This window comes from Colias eurytheme, chromosome 24 (assembly GCF_061535395.1).
Source record: "Colias eurytheme isolate Ceu_HAF_F1 chromosome 24, ilColEury1 Martin Lab GWU primary, whole genome shotgun sequence".
In the NCBI taxonomy this organism is placed as follows: domain Eukaryota; kingdom Metazoa; phylum Arthropoda; class Insecta; order Lepidoptera; family Pieridae; genus Colias; species Colias eurytheme.
Window position 1 is genome coordinate 7,670,938 of NC_143003.1, and position 25,534 is coordinate 7,696,471.

Genomic DNA, 25,534 nt, shown 5'->3' on the forward strand with positions numbered 1-25,534 from the left:
AACATGATCATATCTCACAGACAACCTATTAGTTTCGTATTAAATATAGAGACCTAATACAGATTAAAATTACATATATAAACTAGCGGTCCGCCCCGGCTTCGCCCGTGGTACATATGAAAAATAGATGTTGGCCGATTCTGAGACTTACCCGATATGCACAGAAAATTTCATGAGAATCGGTCCACCCGTTTCGGAGGAGTATGCAGACTAACATTGTGACACGAGAATTTTATATATAAGATGTTTCAAAAGAGGTGTATTATGAAATCTTGTCATACTGGCTTTACCGATATGAGCAAAAATAAGTTTAAACCTTTTTAAGTAGAATTTGTTACGGAAGAACTTGCCAAATATGTAGGACTTAACTATTGGAACCATATCTATATAATTAATGTGAAAGTAACTGTTTATTTGTAATATGTTTACACTAGAACTGATTAAAAATTTTTGATGGATTAATAAATATTAAATATGCTTGGAGAAAGGTGTCGATTTTGAAATTTTATATTAACGGATGTTTTTTCTAGATATAACATAATTCATTTGTACCATCAAACCTAGACGATTTGTTCTATTATGAAGTATAAACCACCACAGTAAAAGGTTAATATGTAGCCTGTGGGTTCCTACACAGATTCGGTAATCGCCGGTGGTCGTCCCGATTTAACACCGTTACAAGTCGAGTAACCGTTTAAATCCAACAAATAAACATTAGAGCGCATCAAAAAGTGATTTTACGACATCAACAATAAATGATACAGCCGTTTGGACACACTGTACGTACGTACGTTTTTACAGCCCGTTCAACGACTCGGAAGGGATCCAACTTTACGCCCAGTAAACGATTATTTAACTTTAAGAGGCACTAACTAAAATTTACGATTACAATTAATTTCATTCAGGGAATTGCCGAAGAGCCAATTATTAAAATTGCTCGCAGCCAAAAATTATACTCAACAGTTTTGATCGTTAAAATTTGAATATCGGCGGTGTTTAAAAAGTTTTGATACTTTAATTCGGTTGATGTAAAAATTACGGTTAATTCTATTGCAATTGTCTCGGAAGTCGCTTTCGAGTGAACAATCCGATTGTCATTGAAACTTTTTGACGTTGAAGTGGGAAGTGTAAAGTTTAATTAGGGCTGTGTCATTAAAATTTAACTAATTTACGGAATCTTTGTTAGATACGCTTTGCCGCATAATTGTTTCTGACATGTAATGGGTTATTTTCTATGTGGTTATTAATATTTAATACTTACTAACATATTCAAAATATATGCATAAAAAATATTACTGAAAATTATCTACTTAAAAGAAACAAATAATTACATTTAAAATTATTATTTACGGATAAGTACAAGTTAAAAATCCTCCGAGATAGATACAATAAAAACATAGAAAGATATAAAGAGCATCCTAAAACTAAAACTTTTCACATCCTCGTCTTGAATTGAAAATGAGAGCGTCGTATAATAAGATGTAAACACATCACGAAGAAGTTATTATATTTATCTCGTGAAGTAACTTTTAACTGCTAAGACATGTATCATTAAAACAACAGAAATGTAACATGAATAAGGATTAGAAATTCCCGTCTTCCGTTCAAAAAGGGTTATTATGTATCTGGGTAATTATTCGCAAATGTATGTGGACATACATAAACGTGAACATGTACATACAAAGACAATTGTGTTCGAATTACATGGTCATTGAACCGGTAAATATATTATGTGCTTTGTAGCTGTTTACGTAACGCTAGATATATGAGTAGGTACTTATAAGTTATACCTAACGCTACATGGAAAAATTAACGAAGAAATAGATAGGTATCTATGTAAGTATTATTAAAGGTATTAGATTACATACAAGAAGGTACATTCATACGTGAATTACTATTTTATAAACTAAAACATAAAACCCTAAAAGTTTACCAAAGTGGGTAGTCAAACAAAAAAGCTTACCTCGGCTTATGATACGTTGGGTTGCTGTTAGTCTTGAGTATGTCGGCGTTGGGGACGGACGTCGGCAGTGCGTGCTCTCGCTCCAGCTCGCTCTCATAGCTCTCTAGTGGGACGTGCTTGCCGGGCAAGGGGTCCGCTGTGGACAAAAATAAAATAATAATATATAAGTTTTGCATTAAGTAATTTAAAATACAATACCTTATTTAAAACACATACAGAAAAATGAGCGTTTGCCGAAAACACGTGTCAGAAGTGAAACTTCTTTGGCAAGATTCAAAGATACCAAAATCGTCGCCTACACACGTCATTGAACATGACGGTCTTGCCATGATGCAATGAAATTTTACTCTCAACGCGCCCAAAATAGAGAGAAACATATTATGTTAAATAGCTAAGAATATACTTAAACCTTAAACGCACTACACAGCAAGTATCTATGTTAATAAAAACGTTTACACAAGCAAATATGATATGTTACAATAATTATAAGGGAAAGAATGTATCGCATGTATTTATTCGCTTTATCGAAAGATGATTGACTTGTTTCGTAAATAATAAATTCAACAAAGTAAATTAATTCAAGATAAAAGGTACATCTCTTTGAAGAGAGGAAACCGCGCCAAGTGGCATCTTTGTTTACAATACCAATGCAAATTTATAACAATATTACTTCGTATTGAAATATTAATCCCTTTAGTTCAACAGTTTCCGGTGAATCATATAAATTATTATTAAGTTTGAGATATCATTTTACGATCGCAGTATTCGAGCGAGTTGGGAACTCTGCAAATCTATACTGATACACTATGATATCTACATGTTACGTCTTACTAAATTATTATTAAACACTGTTGTACACAGTATAGTAGTGAAACTAGTATCTATACTAATATTATAAAGCTGAAAAGTTTTTTTGTTTGTTTGAACGCGCTTATCTCAAGAACTACTGCTCCGATTTGAAAAATTATTTCGGTGCTGGATTGCCCCTTTATCGAGGAAGGCCAACAGAAGCGGAGCCACGCGGGTGAAACCGCGGAGCGAAGCTAGTATGGTATATTTCCGTAATATTATAAAAGTTCATAAATGTTAGTATTTAAAAATAAAACGGCTAAATAGTACTGACTGAATTTCATTAGTAGGTCGTAGTTTACGATGCGGTAAATTTAATTTTCAACGCCGCGCCGATGAAACCAATGAGACAGGAAAATTAATAAAAATTCGTTAAGTCAGGAAAGGCGTGAAAGATTAACAAATAGACAAACAATCAGAAATTAATATTAAATTGATCTTCAGTTCAATCGCGTTCTCTACGAAAATATATTTGTTATATTATTTTTATTGCATTTAGGATGTTGATCTATATTGCAAGCGAAAAATTGTCAGTATTGGAACTCGAATTTTTGCACAGCAAAACCACAAAATCAAAAAAAAAATGTGTGCATGTACTAGTGTACACACGTAAGAAGTGAAACTTCTTTATGGCCTTATTTTTCTATAACCTTATTTTTCAAAAAATAATTTACTATATCAACTTTACAGAAATACGTCGAATCACGCGTGGTAGGGATAAGAAAAAGATGGCGCGTAACAGAAAAATGTCACGCGTAACGAAAAAATGTTACACTAAATTTTTTCCATTAACCCCGATAAAGAAGTTTCACTTCAACAAATTAAAAAAATACACAACTCTCTCAATCATATTACCCTACACTAACCGTTAGAATGTACACAAAATATCAAACTTCATACAGTTATGAACTATTATTACAAACATTGATATCAAAACCAGTTTAGAAGTAGGTCATTGAACAAAGAGTACTAAGTTTGTATGTGTGTTTATGTTAGAGCTTATCAGTCAATCGGATGACCCGTGGGAACGTGTTGTTTTGATTAAATACTTCTCGGTATTTGTGATATTTAACTCTGTTATTTTAAACCTATGTGGTAGGTGGTATACATAATGCAATTTTTATGCTTGCGAAGATATCCCAAGAAAAGTTATATTGCAAATATGTTTTAAATAATTTAAGGATATAAATTATACTTTTTTGCATATTGTTGTAAATTCCTCTTGTTCTAGGTACCTACTATTTTTATTAAAAGTACCTATGTAATCCAACACATATAACTCTCATCTATACTTCTATACTAATATTGTAAAGCTAAAGAGTTTGTTTGTTTTAACGCGCTAATCTCAGGAACTACTGATCCGATTTAAAAAAATATTTCGGTGTTAGATAGCCCATTTATAGAGGAAGGCTAGGCTAGGCTAGCTAGCTAGTCATCACTCTAGACCAAAAGGAACGGAGCAATGCGGGTGAAACCGCGGGGCACAGTTAGTGTAATATATTTGGCATAAAATTCCTATATTTAAATTTTATAGTAATAATTGAAGAATTCCCGTATTTTCATGACGAATCAAATACATTAGTCACCAGTTATTTAGTGCGTGTAATTTACAGCATGCTCATTATGACGTCACGGCTAGTGTTGACCGTTTATCGATAACGGTTGTCGATAAGTGGATGGTGAAATTGATTGGTTTAAGTTTAATGTAGGCCGTAGGGTTTTATGGATGATTCGGTGATTTAAATTAAGTTACGCTTGAATTTTTCGTATTTTTCCTGTTTTGGTACTTTCATTGAATTAAGAATACATGTTGCTGATTTAAATGCAGTAGTAAAAATGTGTCGAAATTTTTTTTTACCTTTTAGTTACCTCATTAATTAAAGATCTAATTTTCTAAAACAACTCTTTACTTATTCTACTAACTATGCTTTACTATTTACTCCAATACATTTTACCACGAACAAAAAGTATAAAATCTCCACAAAACTACCCCCAACACTTACGAATTTCAAATCAATATCCGTTAAACGTTTAACATTCGAGAATATTCTGGCAATAAGAAAAATGTACAATTTGGCGCGAAAGCGAAGCAATTTTGGCGCCTTTCGCAAGCTGCAATGGCTGACAGCCGTCGCGGTTTGATATTGGCGGAAAGTTTAAAGCGGAACAGATGCCCAGATACAATAATATAAAACATGGATTTAAACTTATAAATTGTTAAACTGAGGGTGTGGTGCAGATTGTAGGATAGGTTATGCATTGCCACAAAATATTTAATACGCTAGTATTGCTGTGTGCAGATTTGTACATTAAAGGTACAAAAATAATATAGAAGTATGTACTGTTTTAAGTCCTCACAAATTCTCGATATAAAATTACATGCCTATTAAAATTACAAATGTGTAACTACAGATTCTGCCGGCTCATGTAAACTCTGCTATTTGAGCAGTTAGTAAATAATTTCATAAAAGCGCTCGTAAAAGTAGTAAGTACCTATAGATGAAAAAATAATTGATGTTTGAGCTTGAGTGGTACCTACATATTTATGTGTAAGTAGGTATATAACTATATATCTTTTACAAAAATCTATTCAACCAATCTAAGATTCGATAACCATAGATGATATCCTGTACAAACAGTATTTCTAAATACGAAGCGAGCGAAGCGTGCTAAAGCTATCGAATAAAGAAAATTTCATCACGTGAAATGCCGTAACCGAATCTAACGATTTCACGGCCCAGTTCCGCGCCACAATTATCGAATAATCCACAAATCGGTACAAACATCTGGAACATCGGTAAAAAGTCAAATTGTATCGGTAAATAGTAATTTCATAGTTAAACAACGCGGTGTATGAATCAGTATTGAGTCACAAGTTTTGTGCATTCTATTTGCGTATTTTTGCGTTTTACCTTACACTTGTACAGTCATTGCATTGGAAATTGTTTAGTGGGAAAGTACCTACATATATGGACATATTATATTCAATTAAACACATTTTTTAGTTTCAATTGTGGTATTGCGAATGAAAGATAACTACAACATAATATAATGTAGATAGTTATCTAGTATGGAAGAACAAAATAGTTTTTATATATTTTATTTAATAATATATCTACCTACTTAGGTATAGATAAATAGATAGATATTAGATTGTTATTCATTCAATTAATCCTCTATTAATTTTAATAGAATTAAAGAACAGCTTTCAATTACTGACTTTCACATACACTACAAAAAATTCATCAAGAGTCTAACAAAAACTAATAATTACGATATTAACATGAAATCGAATAAAGCGCTGAGTCACCGCTCTCCGCCCGCACCGTACAGCGGAACACTTCAATTAAAGCGCAGACAGCGCTGTTTTCGCTTACTAATTGAAACTTATCAATAATTGTATAATTCGTTCCACAATTGATTGATTCAAAACTGGCCGAAACTTTACAGATTCCAATTTAAGATTACGTAGAAATGATTTCGTAGTTTTCGTTCAAAGCGTAGTTTCTAAAATACAATTTTGTCTTAATGAAAGTGATTCGTAAACAAACATAGACATTTTTTGCGCCTTAAACCATAATATTAAATTACTGGACCTTGTTTTTTTTCTCTTTAGGTCATAATTATAGATACAATAAGAACGGATGAACTTATTCCGAGTAAATTGACACACATCATTCAAAAATCATCTGCCTTATAATAACGAAATAATTTCAACTTATAAAATAAATAACTACAAGTTAAATTCAGAGGAAAAAGCGCTGACGGAAAAATTCAAATACCCGCTATCTCCTGAAATATTCGGATCCCATTTGCTTGTGAGATGGCTACATAAATTATTTGTGGAGTTTCTACGTTTTTTCCAAGAATCTATTGCGAAGGCTTTTTTTGGTGGCCAATGTATAATTTATATCGCAATTCATCTATATTTAATATTATAAAGAGATCATGTTTTTAGTACTTTTTAGCTTTGTATGTTTGTAAGTGGTAATCTTCGGAAGTACTGATACGATCATCTAATATTCTAATAAATATATATATATATATATATTATAAAGGCGAAAGTTTGTAAGGATGTATGGATGTATGGATGTATGGATGTTTGTTACTCTTTCACGTAAAAACTACTGAACCGATTACAATGAAATTTAGCACACATATAGAGGGTAACTTGGATTAACACATAGGATAGTTTTTATCCCGGAAAGCTAAAGTAGAAGTCATGAAATAGATACAAATTATTTTAAATAACAAATTCGTGAACGGCTGGGAATATTTTTCATAATGCTATTTTTTGTTAGTGTTGTAATTGTCAGGAGAAGGTTCTGAAAGGAAAAATAAGCGCCGAAAACAGACCATTTAAGAAAATTCTATTAACTTTTCTAACGTGACAGGACGGTCGATTATTATTTATATTTTAAATATACATGTAAGACTAGCTTCCCGCCCGCAGCTTCGCCCGCGCTTTCATGTGGAATTTACGCTTTAAAACTTCCAAGTTACCACCTATAGGTGTGCTAAATTTCATTTTAATCGGTTCAGTAGTATTTGCGTGAAAGAGTAACAAACATGCATACATACACATATTATACATCCATCCTCACAAACTTTCGCTGTTCGTATTTATAATATTAGTAGGATAGGACTTTAATTAATATTTCTGAATTAGGAAATTTAAGTCAATAAGCAACGTCACAATTGTCCCGGCTTATACACGAACACACAGACAAACAGAACACAATAGAAACTTGACCCGTATTCAAAAGAGCAGAAATTCTAAATTATTTTCGATTTATTGTTTCCTTGAGTTAACAGTAAGGCTTTTTGTGCATGAACGTATAACACGCCAGTCGAAATTGTATACCTACTAGTTATCTAGTAGGTACCCGCGATTTTGCATACTTGAAGTTTACTTTATTTAAAGTGGAACATTTTTAGTGCTTAGTATTAGATAGTCAGTTTTGTGTAAGTATAATATTTGCGTAGATTTATAGGTTAAACTTTATTAATTATAATAAATAATAAATGACGCTACCTAAACTTGTAAAAATAAACTACCTACCTAGTTACCGTGCTTATAATTTTGTAACTTTTCGAAATGTATCCACCGTTCATTGACTTTCCTACATTATCAGTTATCACAAAAAATGCAAAATTAAACAACCTTAATTTTCTATAGAAATAATCACAAAATCTTAATTCCTAGCTCTACCAATTCACCGCGATCAACAGACCCGCAATACCTGAAAATCCAGATAAAAATACAACCTCTAATTAATAGTAAAAGGGCAAATTAATAAAACAATCGACTGAACAAAAATATTCGCGTTTCACACGCAATCTAAAGAGAGCCTTAACAAAAAGCGATCATTTCCTTCGAAAAAATTCTAACATTAATTTTGCTCACGATTCGACAGACGGCTTATTGTATTTCTTCAATTTTATTAAATCTGCCCTTTTGGTAAACACGCGTTTCGATCTCTCATTTCGTTAGCTCAACGAAGATCAATGTAATATGGATACGACATTGTGAAACATCCTTGAATCTTATATATAAAAATGAATCGCAAAATGTGTTGGTAAGCGCATAACTCGAGAACGGCTGAACCGATTTCGATAATTCTTTTTTTAATATATTCCTTGAAGTACGAGGATGGTTTTTATGTAGAGAATACGTAAATATTATGTACCACGGGCGAAGCCGGGGCGGACCGCTAGTACTAATATATATATAATATAAATGATTTCAGGAATCATGAAAGATAAAGCGTATATTATTTTCTATAAATATAACAATTGTACTAAAAAAGTATCTTCCGAGCACAAATGACAGAAGTGAAACTTCTTTGGCAAGATTCGCAATCGTCGCCTTACTCCATGACGTGACGGTATTGCTATGACGCGACCTTGAAATTTCACTTCTAAACCTACGTGATAAATAATATCGAAAGCTATGTATTATTAATATACTTACCTAACATATTAGGATTTAGGAATAATATATTAATTAAATATTTGTAAGCGCAAAGCACCAGCTCCAGACACGTTACATCCAGTAAGAACTTACCCCACTCCTTATCTTTCTATCCCACTTAACAAGATTTCGCTATTAAGAATGTCCCCTTCATTTCTCATATTTTATCCTTTATTTATACTGTGTGATTCCGCGTTGATTCGCTTCGTATTAAATAATGTTTTTTCTTATCGTGGCTACATTTTCCTTGTGGATTCGTGCCGTATTTTCTGATACAATTTCTTTTATTTTATAATTCTTTTGTTTTCTCTGACGATGCGGAAGCGAGTATGATGTATTTATGGTGGACAGAGCTTTGCGAGCAAATTCTGTGTATAATGTTATTTATTTCATTTGTATATTTACATATATTTTGCGATTTCGGCTTGTTATCAATGGTATTTTTCCTATAATTTTCTATTTTATTTTATTGTTTAACATTCACCCGTTTTTAATACCTAGGTCGTTCTAATCTTGTTATAACATAAGTATTATTCCATTGACATCAATCAATCATCAAAGCATCAATTTTCACGACAACTTATAAAATAATAAAATAAATCCATGTTAAGCTTTAAGGTACATGCCTTAGGTACATACTGTATATAAAATCGAGTTACAGTTTAACCTTAATGTTGGATTAATTCTCTAAAAACTACACCAACCCTACACTACGCCACCCACACGGCATTTAATCCAAAACTTTTCCCTAAACGTCACGACATTAACCGAAAATCCGTCGTAACAATACCTTCTGTATTTAATCAACAGACGCAAAAACTAAAGCCCTCCCCTTTCACTATAAACCCCCTCCTACTTCCCCCCTTTCCCCTTAATCAAACGAGATCCCAAACATTATTCCAAGTAGGTATCTAAGGATATTCAGATACATTTATTAAAACTTCGCGAATGGTCAAGTTCGAAACTCGAGATTGTGTTTTTAAATACCCTTATTTGAGATGTAATTGGAGATTTAGTTTTGCTATTTGGTTAGCGCTTTTAGACGTTTTATCTGCTTAACAATTAACCTTTGAACTAATCCAGACTTTAATTGAAGGTATCTAAGCAAAACTTCATCGAGATCGAATCAGATGTTTTATATGTAAACAACATTGTAACAAACATCTTGAGAAACTTTTGCGTTTATAAACGATATTATTTCTTGTTGTTACCCGATACCATGTTTAGAAGAGTTATTAATACAAAACATCGAGATAGAATGTACTACGTACTAGAGAGGCGATCGCTACTACACTCTCTTTAACACGAGCTAGAGGTAAGAATCACAAGTCACTTTAGTCTGTGTCGGACTGTGCCCCCCGCTTGCCGCGTCAACACGTGTTATTGCTCTGTTCAAAATGCCTTCGTGTTTGCTTAGATATTGTTTTAACAGTTCCCATAATACAAACAAAGCCCGAGGAGTGACTTTTCACCAGTAAGTTTCCTTATTATGAGTAAGTCATGCATTTTACTAATATTGTTATCATTTTGCGAAAAATCACCACGCGTTCTGCGTTTCGCGCCATTTTTCATAGATTAACAGCACAGACGTGACACTATCGATGAGTCTGTTAAAAAAATGTAACTGGATTTTTTTAACTATGTATATACAATATCTACTAGGAAAGATTACCGTGGTGTAGTACCTAAATATTTATACTTTTACCCGACTACGCAAAGTAAAACGGTAGGTTATATTAAGTAATATTTATTTATTTACCTATTTTTATTTATTAAAAAAAGGTTAATCAACAGTTGTTCCAATAGGATTTATAAATTATTATGCACAACAATTACAAATAAACACAACATTCACAGAAACTAATACAGTAAAAGTTCCTTAATCGCGCTTCCTTTATTCGTGTTTTCACTATTCGCGGATTAAAAAAATGCGACCCAATTTCTATATTCACGACTAAAAATTTTTTTTATTCGCGGATTTAATAAGTACATACATAATAATAAAATTATTCCAATAGGTATCTTACCCAATATCCTTGTCAAATGGACTAATAAGAAAGTAAAATAGATCTTATTACAAGTTTGCCTTGTTCTTAAATGATATCGCCGAGGCCTTTGACACAAGCCGCCTTTGTCGCAAGCCACCTCTGCGGCGATTGATGTTTTTGAGAATGTAAATAAACAGAATGGAAGCAACCTTATAACTCAATAAATAAAGTATATTTTTAAATGTAGTTCCGTTTATAGTAAAGTTACAAAAATTGTGATCGAGTAAGGGGGCGTCCATAAATTACGTGAGGTGTTTTTTAAAATTTTCTGCACCTCCCTCCCCCCCTGGTGAGATGTCGTGAGAATTTATTCAACCCCTCCCCCATCCTCGAATCTCACGTGAGATTTTTCAAAATGTGAGTTTCTTATACGTAAACGCCATCAACATTGAATCATCGTATCCATTTAATTAGGGCTATTATAAACCAATACTCCAAAATTCGATTACATCATGAAGCAAAAACTGATAAAACTATTGATTACTACACAAAACGACAAAAGCTTACTAAATTGATATTATTTAAAGGAAATTAAAATACATAGTTTAATATAAAATCCTCGTTTTATTAATTCCCTAGTATCAGTACCACCAGATAGTACCGAGTAAACAGATTGCACAATGTGTCGCATCTGCACGCATTGCTTAATCTTTGAACTTGAAGCCACGCCTCGCTCGTTCCACACGTACCCCACCACATCGGCCGCGCGCAATGTTTTTGTTTGGAATAACCCCTCTAGTACGTAGTACATTCTATCTCGATGATACAAAACGACTATTCGTAGCATTTTAGCGGGATCTGCATTAATTAATCTGACGTGTCTTGTTATCAACTACTCCCACGAGAAATCGCATCTCGATAGATTTACTTCTTAGATTTCGTGATTAGTAAGTAAGTATAAATATAAGAATAATAATTATAGAAATGAAGATATGAAAACATAGTAGGTACCTACATTAATACATTAAAAGCGACGCAATTAAAAAGAGAAGGATGTAAGCAGCCTTTTTCTATACAGCCATTTCTCATACATTAGTTATTATGAAAACAAGATTTATCAAAGAAAATTGTTCCCAATTGTATAACTATATTAATATAATATATTGGTAAAGTCGCTTGCACATCCGCTACTATAAATAGTTGACACCTCATAACTTACTCTAAGTGCTAGGGTGGGATATTTTAAACATAATATAATGGAGATATGTCGTATTAGTTGAAATAAATGTTTAACAAAATTACTTTTAATCATAAAATCTATTTGCAGTTATAAAGAGTAGACCGTACCTTTATTTGCTTCAAGTTCTACTTGATTCAAAGGTTCAATTTTTATATTCACTATGGGTTGTGGATTAGATGCATTCTAGAAATTATATGAGACTATCAGCATCACGTAAATACACATAAGTCTATTTGTTTAAATTACTTCAATTCTTTTTCATATCATAATCGATAAAATTATCAACGAGCTGTGCACCGCGGTTTTACCCGCTTTGCTCCGCTCCTATTGGTCTTAGCGTGATGATATATAGCCTATAGTCTTTCTCGATAAATGGGCTATCTAAAACTGAAAGAATTTTTCAAATCGGACCAGTAGTTGCTGAGATTAGCGCGTTCAAATAAACTCTTCAGCGTTATAATATTAATAGTATTATATACCTAGATATTGTAGTACATATTCCTTAATACGTATTAATTGCCATATTAATTATTCTTATGTAATCCTGAACCAAACTATATCCGGACATAAGAACTTATCAATTAAAAAAAACTGTTAAATAAATAAAGATTAAAACACCAAAGTCATAAAACAGTTAAAAGCAACGGAAACAGAAACGACCGAGCGAGCTTAATTTCTTTATTTTATGAGATTACCTTGTTATAAAATACATATATGTAAGATATGATTCGGAAGTCGTCTGTATGTTTGTATTTTTATACAACATATTTTCATCCTCTCTTTTCATCTAGAACTTTCTCAAATTTATTCCGTATTTCCAATATACTTTATTCGAACAAACATGCTATTAAAAATAATTATAAAACAACTACCTACGAAAAATAAATATACCCTTGATTTATAAGTTACAATTAATTTGGCCACCCATCCATTATCCAGCCACTCCAACATACGCCGCACCTTAAAACAACACAATTCCGTTCACACCCCGTAAAGAGTTAGAAGCCCGGTTAAATTTAACCACCAAGATAAACTGCCGGTTAACATGTGTTGGTTACTTTAAACGGCCATAACGTATTGTTTAGATTCGTATTAAAAATTGATTGCCCTACGCCATTACAGCGTGATATTTATTACTATGGGTAGGGCTGTCAACAAGGAGTTTCTAAAAATAAAATAAGTAAGTTATGCATGTTTAATTATTGTGTAAAATAACCATATTACTATCCTATTAATATTATAAATGTGAAAGTTTGTATGGATGTATGGATGTTTGTTACTCTTTCACGTAAAAACTACTGAACCGATTACTCAAACTCAAACTCAAACTCAAACTCAAACTCATTTATTTGGCACCACATTATACAGAAATAAGGTAATTATATAAAAACAAACAAAAAGAAGAAATACAAAATAAAATTAAAATTAAAAAAAAAAATAGATAAAATTAGTGTGATGCCAAAACGGTCCCCACGTCAGCAAAAGTTACAGAGTGTTTCTGTAACACTGGTTTTCAGTGAGTACCGGTGCTAATGATAACTTGCGGCTCAAATAACAGAGTACGACTGCCAGTCAATATAACCTTAACGAATATAATATTTATATAATATATTGTACAACAAATAATCGCTTATAAGTACATAATACATATACACATACACATATATAATATACATACATACAAACATATATAATTATATATACAACAAGTACCATTCACTACTATCAACTACACAAGAAACAAATAAGTACGCCGACAACATGCAGACACCGATGAAATATGCACACATATCGAGGGTAACTTGGATTAACACATAGGATAGGTTTTATCCCGGAAATCCCACGGGAACGGGAACTATGCAAGTTTTTCTTTGAAAACGCGGGCGAAGCCGCGGGCGGAAATCTAGTATATTAATAAATTAAATAACCAGCAGTGGCAGCCCTACCGATTCTCTTATAAATTGTCGGTTGCATCGGGTTTCTAAGAAAATTGTGCATACCACGGATATTTAATGTTATTCAATATAGATACTGTAATTATCGATGAAATACGAGCGTGTGTAGGCTTCACGGGAAGATAAAATCATTTGTTTGGGCGGTTATGTAGCAGGTGAAACCGGGCCTAATTATACTAGGTTGCTATGCGATGTATGGACAGACAATTTGTAAATATATAGTTGTATAATTTATTTGTTCAGGGTTTTATGAATAAAGGTATGTAGGTACCTACGTAAATAAATTACCTAGGTATTATAAAATATAAAGTATACCTAAATACAACCGCATATTCGGGTTTTTACGCCATGTAGAAATTAGGAAATACGTTGAATGAAACACTACACAGTATCTCTAAAACAAATATTCAATTAAATCTAAACAACTGAATACAAAAATTATAACATAAGTACATCAGTGAACAGTAAAACAACTTGAAAGCGTTCAGCAGTTGCAGATGTTGAACAAACAAACATACACCTTTTCCGTCCACTTCCATGTACCTAACTCGTGTAATGGTGTAAATGTTTTGACACGCTTTTATCCCACAATGGGATTGTATCCCATATGTTTGTTAGTTAATAGTTTGTTTAGCTTTTGAAATAGACCTTGGTAATTAAAATAAGGTAATTTAACCAAGAATTTATAACATGTTCTGAAGTTTCAAATATTACTAAAAGCAAATTAACAAAGTCTTAATTTAAAGTTAACAATTATAACACAAGAACGGCTGTGCTGATATTGATGAGATTTTTTAAATCATTAGTTATTGAACCCCACATCGTTCAGGCTCACAGTTGCCATGGCAACAGAACATTTATATATACCTACTGAATACTCTTAAATAAAGATGTCGCTACAGTACAAAAAGTTAAGAGAGAAATTTTAATGAAACGCGTCAAAAGTTTTTATGGGCTGCCACTTCCGCATGGGAAAGTTTACGAAACATTAATTTATCCTTTAATTGTATAATTAATTAATTGAAAAAGTTTTATGGTTTAATTAAATACCAGAAAGAGAAAAGATTTGATTTATGTACACAAACACACGTCTACATAAACATAGACGAATTTAAAAATTACTCAACCGACTGTTTTAAACTCATTCCCTTATTTAAAATAATATCATAATTACCTACTTAATTAATAATAATAAATAATAAACCAAACTAGATAATTACTATAATCTAAAACATGATTTAACCTTTCAGTGACATTATTTTTTGTATGTACGCCTCCATCTCAGGAATAATTACCTGCGTCTAAGATAAGGATTGTAATACTATTAAAAATGCTATAATATCGCTGCTTCCAAGAACAAGTTATAAGCTACTAAAATAATTAATAACTTCTGTAAGGATTTAATAAAAACTGGTTTTATGACTCATCTGATCTCCAATGTGAAGCGAAATTATAAAATTCTTATGAATTTAAGCAATTATCAGAAACTGCTACTATTATCCGTATATTATAAAACAAAAATGTGTACAAAAGGAACGCTGTCTGTCAGTCTGTCTGTCTGTTTCTTCTTCACTTAACCACTTAACATATTTGCACAAAATTTGGTACACAGATAGATTGACACCTGAGAAACGACATAGGATAGTTTTTATGACGAAAATTAATTTACTAAGCGAACGAAGTCACGTGCGGAAAACTAGTAAAACGTAAACCATCATACTCACCTTTAACCTAGGATACCTAGTAATAAAATTTAATCTACCTCTCGATAGGCTTTAAAATCCAATCTAGCCCGTATAGGTATTCGCAGGCGATATTAACAAATACCTATCCTCTAATATTCTCTTGTTATCCGGGGAATTTAAATTAGCCCCAAATTTGTGTGAAATTTTTAATTACGAAACGTGTATGTGGGTTATGAAAGCACCCCGCTTTTTCCGGGTCAAGGTATATTAATTGATACTGTTTTTTATAAGGATGTCAATGTATTTATTTATTGAAGTGAAACTTCTTTATCGGGGTTGGACAAAAATTTAGTGTAACATTTTTGCGTTACGCCGTACGCGTGACATTTTTGCGTTACGCCGTACTCGTGACATTTTTGCGTTACGCCATACTCGTGACATTTTTAAGGTCATAAAGAAGTTTCACTTCTTACGTGTGTACTCTAGTACACGCATACATTTTTTTTATGTAAATTTAATATTAAAATTTTTGTTAATGTACCTACAATTTATTATTTAAATGCTAAATTACAAAGAATTTGGATTATAAATACAAATAATACATTTCTCTTCCTACATAGTTTATGTTATTTTTATCAATAAAATTAAGCACAAAATACAAATTAATGATGAATTAAATAAGTATGTCCAAATACCCAACGCCAAAAACGTCATCAAATTAGGTAGTTGTTTTTATAATAATTTACAGTAGGTTACTACCTAACGAAATACAATTTCTAGAACAAATAAAGATAAATACAGATTTCTCGAGAAACCTAAAGCACTGAAAATAATTGAATTCAAGACGTAGATTAAAGAGAGCAAATTTGTAAGTCGAAATATTAATATCTCATGACCGAGGCTTTCACTCAAAAGTTAATAACGGAATACCTTGGCGAAAATTTATCTAATTTTACTCGTAATGAAATTTTCAAATGTACCTTAAATTTTATTTAGTTAATTATTTATTAGATCGTGTAATTTTTGAGATTGTTTGTGAAATAAAGTCTGTAACCACTGAATTTTAATAATTTTGTAACATAAAAAAAGCGGCATGAATCATGAAACCTAATTATAATTGACTAATTTAACGGACGTCATTATTTAATGATAGTTATTGCCTTCTTAACTAATTTTTTAGTATGGTAAGAAAATTATTTATTAATTAATAATTTTATACCAAGATTGGGTTGCCTGGTAGAGATCGCTACCTAACGATAAGGCCGCCCTTTGTTGTTTCTGTATCTTGTCTTTGTTATATGTATTTATGTATTTTCAAAGCAATAAATTATTTTTCATTCATTCATTCAAGATAGCCTGCTTAGTTTTTCTCCAAAACATATTACAAAGTTTTTAAATCTCACAACGCACAAAAGATGGCGCTGGCAGGCTGTGTGAGGTCCTTCAGCAAAAGTAGGTAATCTATTGCAATGGATACCTATTGAAGTACTGAGATACGAAATACATTTTATGAAGGTATTAGTTTTAAAGTTCCTTGTAGAAGATACCTATTCACTTTTACGATACAGTAATCACGTACAATATTATATTTCTACTTTATGGGATTTAATATCAATATTTAATATAATCCTCTTTGTAATATGTGTGTATTTAAACGTTCTTGTGTTGTTAAAACTTGACTATCAAAATATATAAATCCTATGATAAATTCGATACTCAACTATTGTGTGTTACTATAAACAACTAAATTGTTTATATTCACAGAAATCGCAACTGAAATCGACTACAATCCCCATAAATTAACAGACAGAAAAAAACGTATTTACAAAATAAAAAGCGTCTCAAAACGGAATTGAATTCGTGTCCTTAGTCACGATCGGGTAATTTCATTTGCCACGGTTTGCCGGCCCACTTTCTAAAACACGATTGAAAATATCGCCCTTAAAAATGTCGACTTTTCTAAGGAAAAACTATTTTGAACGCTCTCCAATGTTCGTCTATTCATCGCAACTATAATTGCTTTTATACGAAGGTATAAAAAGCAATGTATGAATTAAAATAATAAAATAAAGCGTATTTTTACGCTTCAATCAAAAAGTGTTGGTTCGTAAAAATGTTCTAATATTTTAAAGCTGAAGAATTTGTTTGGTTGACGCTAATCTCAGGAACTGCGTGTTCGAATTGAAAAAAAATTTTTTTTGTGCTATATGTATATACTATACATATGTATAGTCCATTTATCAGGGTAGGTAATAACTATTAATATGCGACGCTCATTAGAATTTTTTAATATGATCTTGCGAACTAAAGTAGGTAGGTATAATTTTCAAAAGATTATTGGAGTAAGTAGTTTTAACTAAAATAGGATTTGGTATATTGAGATGGTATCTATTACACGATAAAAATAATTCTCCGATCTCAACATACACAATAGATCTATTCTTATGATGTTTTTATCAAAATAAAAATAACAGGATATTCATACAAAAGATTTTACCCGACAAATCTTGACATTGGTTAGTAGAATATAATATTATTTTATCTAAAACATAGGTATATATAATATAGGTAGCTATATATAACTAGCCAATCATCCCGGCTTCGCCCGAGTTGATCCGGGATATATGTATCAGATGGGTTCTATACCTATGTAACAAATCGCATCTAAATCAATCATCCGTTTTTTGTGTGATAGAGTTACAAATATCTAAACATACAAACTTTCACACACGGATAAACTGAAATGGTTTAAATAACAATTTATTAAAAATATGAAATATTTAAAATATCTACAAAAATATTAGCCATTTCAGCGTTATTTTATAATTGAAACATTTTTCAAACGCTAAATTCGTTGTTTTATTTATGTATCAAAAACAAGAGTATAGAGACATGTTTTTGTTGATTAATTTTAGTGCTAAATAAACGTATCGTAATCCTAACAAGAGCTAATCTAAATAAATTCGCTATTAAATTCGTAATGTACGTGCTAGCAGCCTTGTATCAAATCTATACTTATATTACAAATCTGCAGAAGAGTTTTGATTGTTTGAACGTGCTAATCTCGGGAACTACTGGTCTGATTAGAAAAATTATTTCGTTGTTAGATAGCCCATTTATCGAGGAAGGCTATAAGGCTATATACATATATCTAATATCGCTAAGACCAACAGGAGCGGAGCACTGCACGTAAAACCGCGGAGCACAGCTAGTGTAGAGCAAAACAAAATACTCTTTCTTTCATGATTTAAACGTTTCAACATGTCTTCATAATTAACCTGCACAATAAAAGCGGTTTAAATGCAATTATTAAAATTGTTGTACAATTTGGCGTAGTACAAAAACTATGTAATAAGGGACAACCGCAGCGCAATTAGTTTTTTAAATACGTGAAGTGTTTTAAAAATATATTATAATCACGGTTTAAATGTTCGTTGTAAGTCATTATGTTTGGAATGAAACTAGTGAACTTATTTTGGTGGTATTCAGTTAAATATGAAAGGTTACTCGTTGATTATTTATATTTTAAACTCAAATTATTATAACATAACATTGAATGAGATTTGTTTGGATATTTAAATAAATAGAAATTAAAATCTAAGTCAACGGGGAAGATATTATTTATCTCCTAAGCAAAGTAAGTAAGTTTTTTGACTGAATCATAGTTAGAGATGGTAATTTTAAGAATTTTACTTTAAATTTAACACAAGGAATAATATATAAGACAAATTTACAGTTATTATGAATAATTCATTAAACTTACGACGAAATGTATCTCTTTGAATATTCAATTATATTCTGTGACAATTAAGTAGGGCCTTGATCCTTTTTGATACTTTATTTTAAAATATAATCTCTTTCGCATGAAATATACAAAGGTATACAAAATTTGATGGTTTTCATTGAGCTTCTCATTAATTACAGTACTACCTTATTTGTGTCAAACACTTTTGTATAGTATTTTATATTTAACTAGCTTCCGTCCGCGGCTTCGCCCGCGTGGTGTTTTGATAAAAGGTAGCCGATGTTCTTTCTCAGGGTGTAAAGATTGGGTGCTTTTATAATTTGCCGTTTCACGGCACGGCACGATATTACCGTGGACGAGATAGAAGTTTTGTGGCCGTGGACGGCATGCCGTGCCGTAGGGTGATTTTATAATTCGCCGTTAAATTTGCGCGTCTTCAAAGTGCAGACATGTTCTCGAAGAGACAGCGACTACCTATCTTCTTATATATAAAAATGAATCGCAAAATGTGTTGGTAAGCGCATAACTCGAGAACGGCTGAACCGATTTCGATAATTCTTTTTTTATTATATTCCTGGAAGTACGAGGATGGTTCTTATGTTGAGAAAACGTAAACATGTACCACGGGCGAAGCCGGGGCGGACCGCTAGTTTGTTATATTTATGACGTAAAAAAAGACATATTACTAGAAAGTATTGGCAACATCCGCTTTTAAAAGTCAAATATTTAGAAGGGTCATACTACACGCTATTTGATAAGCTCAAGGAAGACCCAAATAAGTTTTTCAATTAGTTATTTTCGGATGTCAACAAAATCGTTTTATTACATACTTTCTCATCTGAGTTATAATTATTAATCTCCCGCGCCTCTTGGCTACGCACGCACACATACAAATTTCTTGTACGCACACACTACACTCTCAACAATGCCGCGACGATTTGATAGGGAGCGCAGTATGCTACGGCAACGGCACGGTAGATCGTTGCCGTTCACGGCGTGCCGTTGCCGTGGACGGTAAATTAAAAGCGTTTGCATACAAATGCATACATTTTGCTTTCCTAATTTACCGTGACGATAAAAACGTGCCGTACCGTGCCGTGCCACGGTAAATTATAAAAGCACCCTTGTCTGTGCCAAATTTCATCAAAATCGGTTGAAAGGTTTAAGCGGGAAAGCGTAACAGACAGACACACAGACAGAGTAACTTTCGCATTTATAATATAAAAGTAGGGATTTTTAAATGAAACTCACTCCTCCGTGTATTATGTAGCAATAATATGTATGAGAGACACTTAATTTTATACCTACATGTTACAACGTTTTAATACATTTTGAAATGAAACATAATATCATAAATAATTACTTTTCTGCAGTCCGTACATTCACGTCACGGCATTAAAGAGATGTACAAAATATTAAAATTAGTTTTTTTATAATTTCAAGCCAAAAATTAAAATAATTTGTTTCACATAGTTTAGCATTAACTATTAACGAAATGCAAAAATAATTGTGCTAAAAAACTAATTTGAATACAACATCTCGTTATTTGTAGTAGATAATAATTGTCTCAGATACGCAGTGCAAAAGGTCCCGGGTTCAATCCGCTCTGCTCTGATAAACAACTCATTAAGACTACAAGGAACTAACCCTATTTTGAATGACCTGATTGATACAATGGCCCATGCCCCAATAAATTTAAAATAATACAAATTCCTCTGCTATTTAAAATGGTTTCATTTCCTACATTTTATTAAAAACCCTACTTATTAAAAAAAATATGAAATCGAAATATATTTTGCTTACTAGCCTACATTTATAATATAAAATCTTTTCAAAATTGTATCAGTCGTTTTAAAGAAAATGCCTTCTTCAGCTATGACTCCAAGAAATAATCTTTTCAAAATCAAACGATTAACTTCCCACAAACTCCACATCTTTATAATAATGTGGTTTTTTGTACTAGTTTTTTATCCGCTAGAGGTCAAGTACCCTTAAAAATGGACGAGGCACACAATAAACTTCAATTATTTACGTAGAAATTAAATTTGAAATAAGTACTTGACATGTTTCTTAATCTTCTTCTTATCTTATATATAAAATTCTCGTGTCACAATGTTAGTCTGCATACTCCTCCGAAACGGGTGGACCGATTCTCATGAAATTTTCTGTGCATATCGGGTAAGTCTGAGAATCGGCCAACATCTATTTTTCATATGTACCACGGGCGAAGCCGGGGCGGACCGCTAGTCTATAATATAAAAATGAATCCCAGAATGTGTTTGTAAGCGCATAACTTGAGAACGGCTGAACCGATTTCGATAATTCTTTTTTTATTATATTCCTTGAAGTAAGAGGTTGGTTCTTATGTAGAGAAAACGTAAATATGTACCACGGGCGAAGCCGGGGCGGACCGCTAGTCTTAATATAATAATCGTACGTAATAACAAATATTTAAAATTATATATTCACAATAACGAAAGTATGTATGCTCTGTTTATAGGAACGGGTGGAACGGTTTTAAATTTTAATTAACTTTAGCAAATATGTAGATTACATATTTTGAAATAATAAAGATGAAACCAAAAGCTATAAATTACGTTTTTTATTCATGGAGATAATTCAGAAGGATCTATTTACTACTTTTGATTTTGTATACAAAACTTTTTTGTTTCTTTATACAATATGTACTCGTAAATGATAGATCCAATACCTACACAATTAAGTGCATGAGTTTCATTGATATATTAGTAACCGTTATTTTAATAAGATGATAAATATCCCGTTATGAGATTACGTTAAATCCGACATAAACCTTTTAAATCAACCTAATTGAAAACTTTTAACCATTTCACGATGTGTTAATTGACAGATGGTTAGGGTTGCCAACAGTTACTTTTATAATTGTATTATTTTTCGAAATCGTCTCATCCATGCAATGAAATAAAAAAATACATATACATATATGTATAAATACAACATACTTCATAACCTGCGTTCCGTGAGTTTTAAATTGGAAAGGTCATGGGTTCGATTTCTAGTCGAATAGTTTCAACTTAAATCAATTGATTTATGAACCGATTTATAGATATTATCAACAAATATTTTGGCGAATATTTTTATTTGGTATAGATATTACTTATTGATAATTTATGTAAATGTAATCTAAATTTCTGTTTATTAGTCTAGCTTTCACTATTTTCGAAGTCCAGTTTTTCTACGTTTGAGACTAGATGGCGCTAGTACGTTGAAATTTGCGCTGAATTATCTGATAATAGAACTAATATTATTGTAAAATTGAATTGTATTATTATTACGGTACTCAGTAACATGACGAGGGTTTTTTTAATCAACTACATTATTTATATTTAATTGTCGATATAACAATATTATTGTCGTTTCCAGATATTTTATTTATAATTAACCAAACTGTGACAGCCCTATAATCTAAAACTGTAAAATGCACATAATATATTTCTTTCAAAACGGGCAATGCGGGTGTATTGACTATGTATTAATACAACTATGTTATTTATCGCTTTTTAATATCATGTGTCGAATGAAGATAATGTACTTTATGTGTTGTAACGTGTTTTGAAAGTGTAACATGTTTTAAAACGATAACTTATACCTATGTTATAAAAATAGGTCTAGTAGAAAAATAAATTACCTACAAAGTACCGCTTCTTTGACTTGGTAAGAATTGTATTATTTTTGCATTTGATAATAATTGATATTATGCAAATTTTATTTGGAGTTATAGCTACGCGACGTACATTAAAAATAAACGAAAAGGAACCTGCTTATAATCATTGAATCACACATGAAAAAACAATTATGTACCTATAACTCCGTGCAAAAAAATCATGTCTTCTCCTCAAATCCTAACCTATTCAAATAATTATAATTTATTACTACGTGTTTGTTTTGAATTAAAAAAAAAACAACACTAAAAAGTATTTCATTAACAAAATGTAGTGCCCAATGAATGTCCAATCAAGCTGAACAATAATGAATAAATAAACTGTGTTTAATTAAAACTTACGTAGGTACAGCTTAGCTCGAACCGAACCATCCTAATTCCTAATTAAATAATTTTAATGAGCGCTTATTATAACTTGATAAATGGTTGTTTCGGCAATTCATGTTTATTTTACATGTTTTGAAATTTTGTTATACATATTAATTGCTTGTATAAAACATGTATTTTACTAAACAGCTTTTTCTCTACTGTTTACCTAATTAAAAGTAACATTGTTTTGCGTTTAAACCTTATAAGTTATCACATTTAAAGAATCTATGAGAAATATATATAAACAAACATGATCTCATCGAGATTTTTATCTCTTCTACATTACACGCAATGAACTGTGAAGTAAAATTAATATTCTCTCGGAGCTTGGCATGTAAGCATAATATTTTCTCCAAGACTTTAGTTATATCAACAAACAGACCACGCATTGTCTTCGCCAAAATTTATTAACATGCGTCGTCTGCAATGAATGCAAATATCTGTTTTCCCGCATCACTACATATTTATATTTAAACCGATGTTATGCCCATGTTGAACTCTCCAACATAAATTCGCCCGATAACCCGTTAGGTCTAAAGTATGCCACGCTTGTACTCGGTACTCACCTAGAACTACCAATATGAAACACAAATTAATGTACAAGATCATCAGGAATCTTTGGTAACTAAACTACACTTATCACACACGACAATCATCGATTGTCGATATTTTATATCACAGTACACATCACTAGCTACACGCTTTCGGTCGCACTGCGATCCCATCAGGTCATCACTAGACGCACACAATATTTTTTGTCTTCGAATGCATTCGAACTTTTTTCTTCACAACTAAAACTTTCGGTCATCGTTTTAAACCGTCCCTTCTGAACGAATCCGTTTCCATCACTGTTTGTTTACACAAAAAGTAAATATAACAAACTTAGAAATCGATTCGAGTCACTTGAAACTGTTTAAGTATTGTATTGCACGATAGTTTTGTCGAAACGACCGGCACAGGTCCGTTCCGCGCGGCGGTCGGGGTGAAACTGACGTGAAGTTGGCAGGGATTGGTGAAGAGGCAAGAATGCGCGGCGCACAGTCGCTTCATCAGCCACGACCGGAATAAGCGGCAAAAACGGAGAGCCGTTCGCGCTCAAATTGATCCGTACAATCGCCGGCCTTCCGAATATAGGCGGGTTGCATAACCAGAAAGATAGTCTTGCATTGTTAGTGGCGTCGCCCTGCGTCCCGGCCGCTTTCGTTTCACGTTTGGTAGGCATAAGGCAGTAGGTACGCATTGTCGAAATGCATTCTCCACACGAATTTCGATCGGCTGTCCCTTTCCCGCGTGCGTTCAAAGAAAACAGGTAAAGATACCCGTGGCTGCGAGTTGCGACGCTTACGAGTACTTTTCGAATTATTCGAGATGCTTTATGTTATCAAATTCCCGTTGTCCGAGCACCACAAAACCGCGATCAATGGAACAATGCACGTGAAATAAAAAATATAATATTCTACGTACGATAGCAATAAATTACCATAATGACCGCGTTTCGCTGGTTTTATTCGGATTCCGATTTGTATTGTTTGCGCTGTAATCGTTTACTTAAATGAGTGTCGGCAAAACGGCGATTTTATTTAACACGCCAATTGGCAATTGGTTTAAATCCGAACCAAATTAATGGCGTAGAGATGCGAAACAAAAATAGCGACGATTATTCAAATTATCGGTTAATCTCGAATGATAATGCACTGTTAATGGCTAACTATTATTTTATAGTCTATGCAGGGAATGCACAGATAAAATAGGGATTTTAGTTTATAGTCTGTAGGTACATGTTTAGGCACAGAATACATAATACATACATAGTAGCTAAACCAAGAGCTAAACGCTAACGCTGGTTTAGGTTCAATTTTAAAATTCGAAACTTCAAATTATTACATACTTGATACTACATAGGTAGTAGGTATAAAACAAAGTCTCTTCCTCTGTCCCTATATATCCCTATGTATGCTTAAATCTTAAACTACGCATCGGTTTTGATTGCGGTTTTTTTTAATAAATGGAGTGATTCTCGAGGAAGGTATATAATTTATGAATTAGGTTTTAGATAAAGCGGAAAT

The 25,534-nt window shown here is 32.3% G+C and overlaps 1 protein-coding gene across 2 annotated transcripts in view; it reads right to left on the reverse strand.

The window, feature by feature from the left end:
* Positions 1-25,534, reverse strand: part of LOC149898051 (uncharacterized) — a 370,187-nt gene that overhangs the window by 18,092 nt on the left and 326,561 nt on the right. Inside the window, exons 1-2 of one of the 2 annotated variants that reach the window (XM_090115791.1) lie at positions 24,035-24,466; positions 1,964-2,099 (exon numbers count right to left, since the gene is read on the reverse strand). In XM_090115791.1, the coding sequence (XP_089971917.1) occupies positions 1,964-2,099; positions 24,035-24,077 (179 nt within the window). In that variant the 5' untranslated portion in view covers positions 24,078-24,466. Of the gene's footprint in view, positions 1-1,963; positions 2,100-24,034; positions 24,467-25,534 lie in introns of those variants that run through there. The other variant, XM_090115790.1, reaches the window with a different exon arrangement.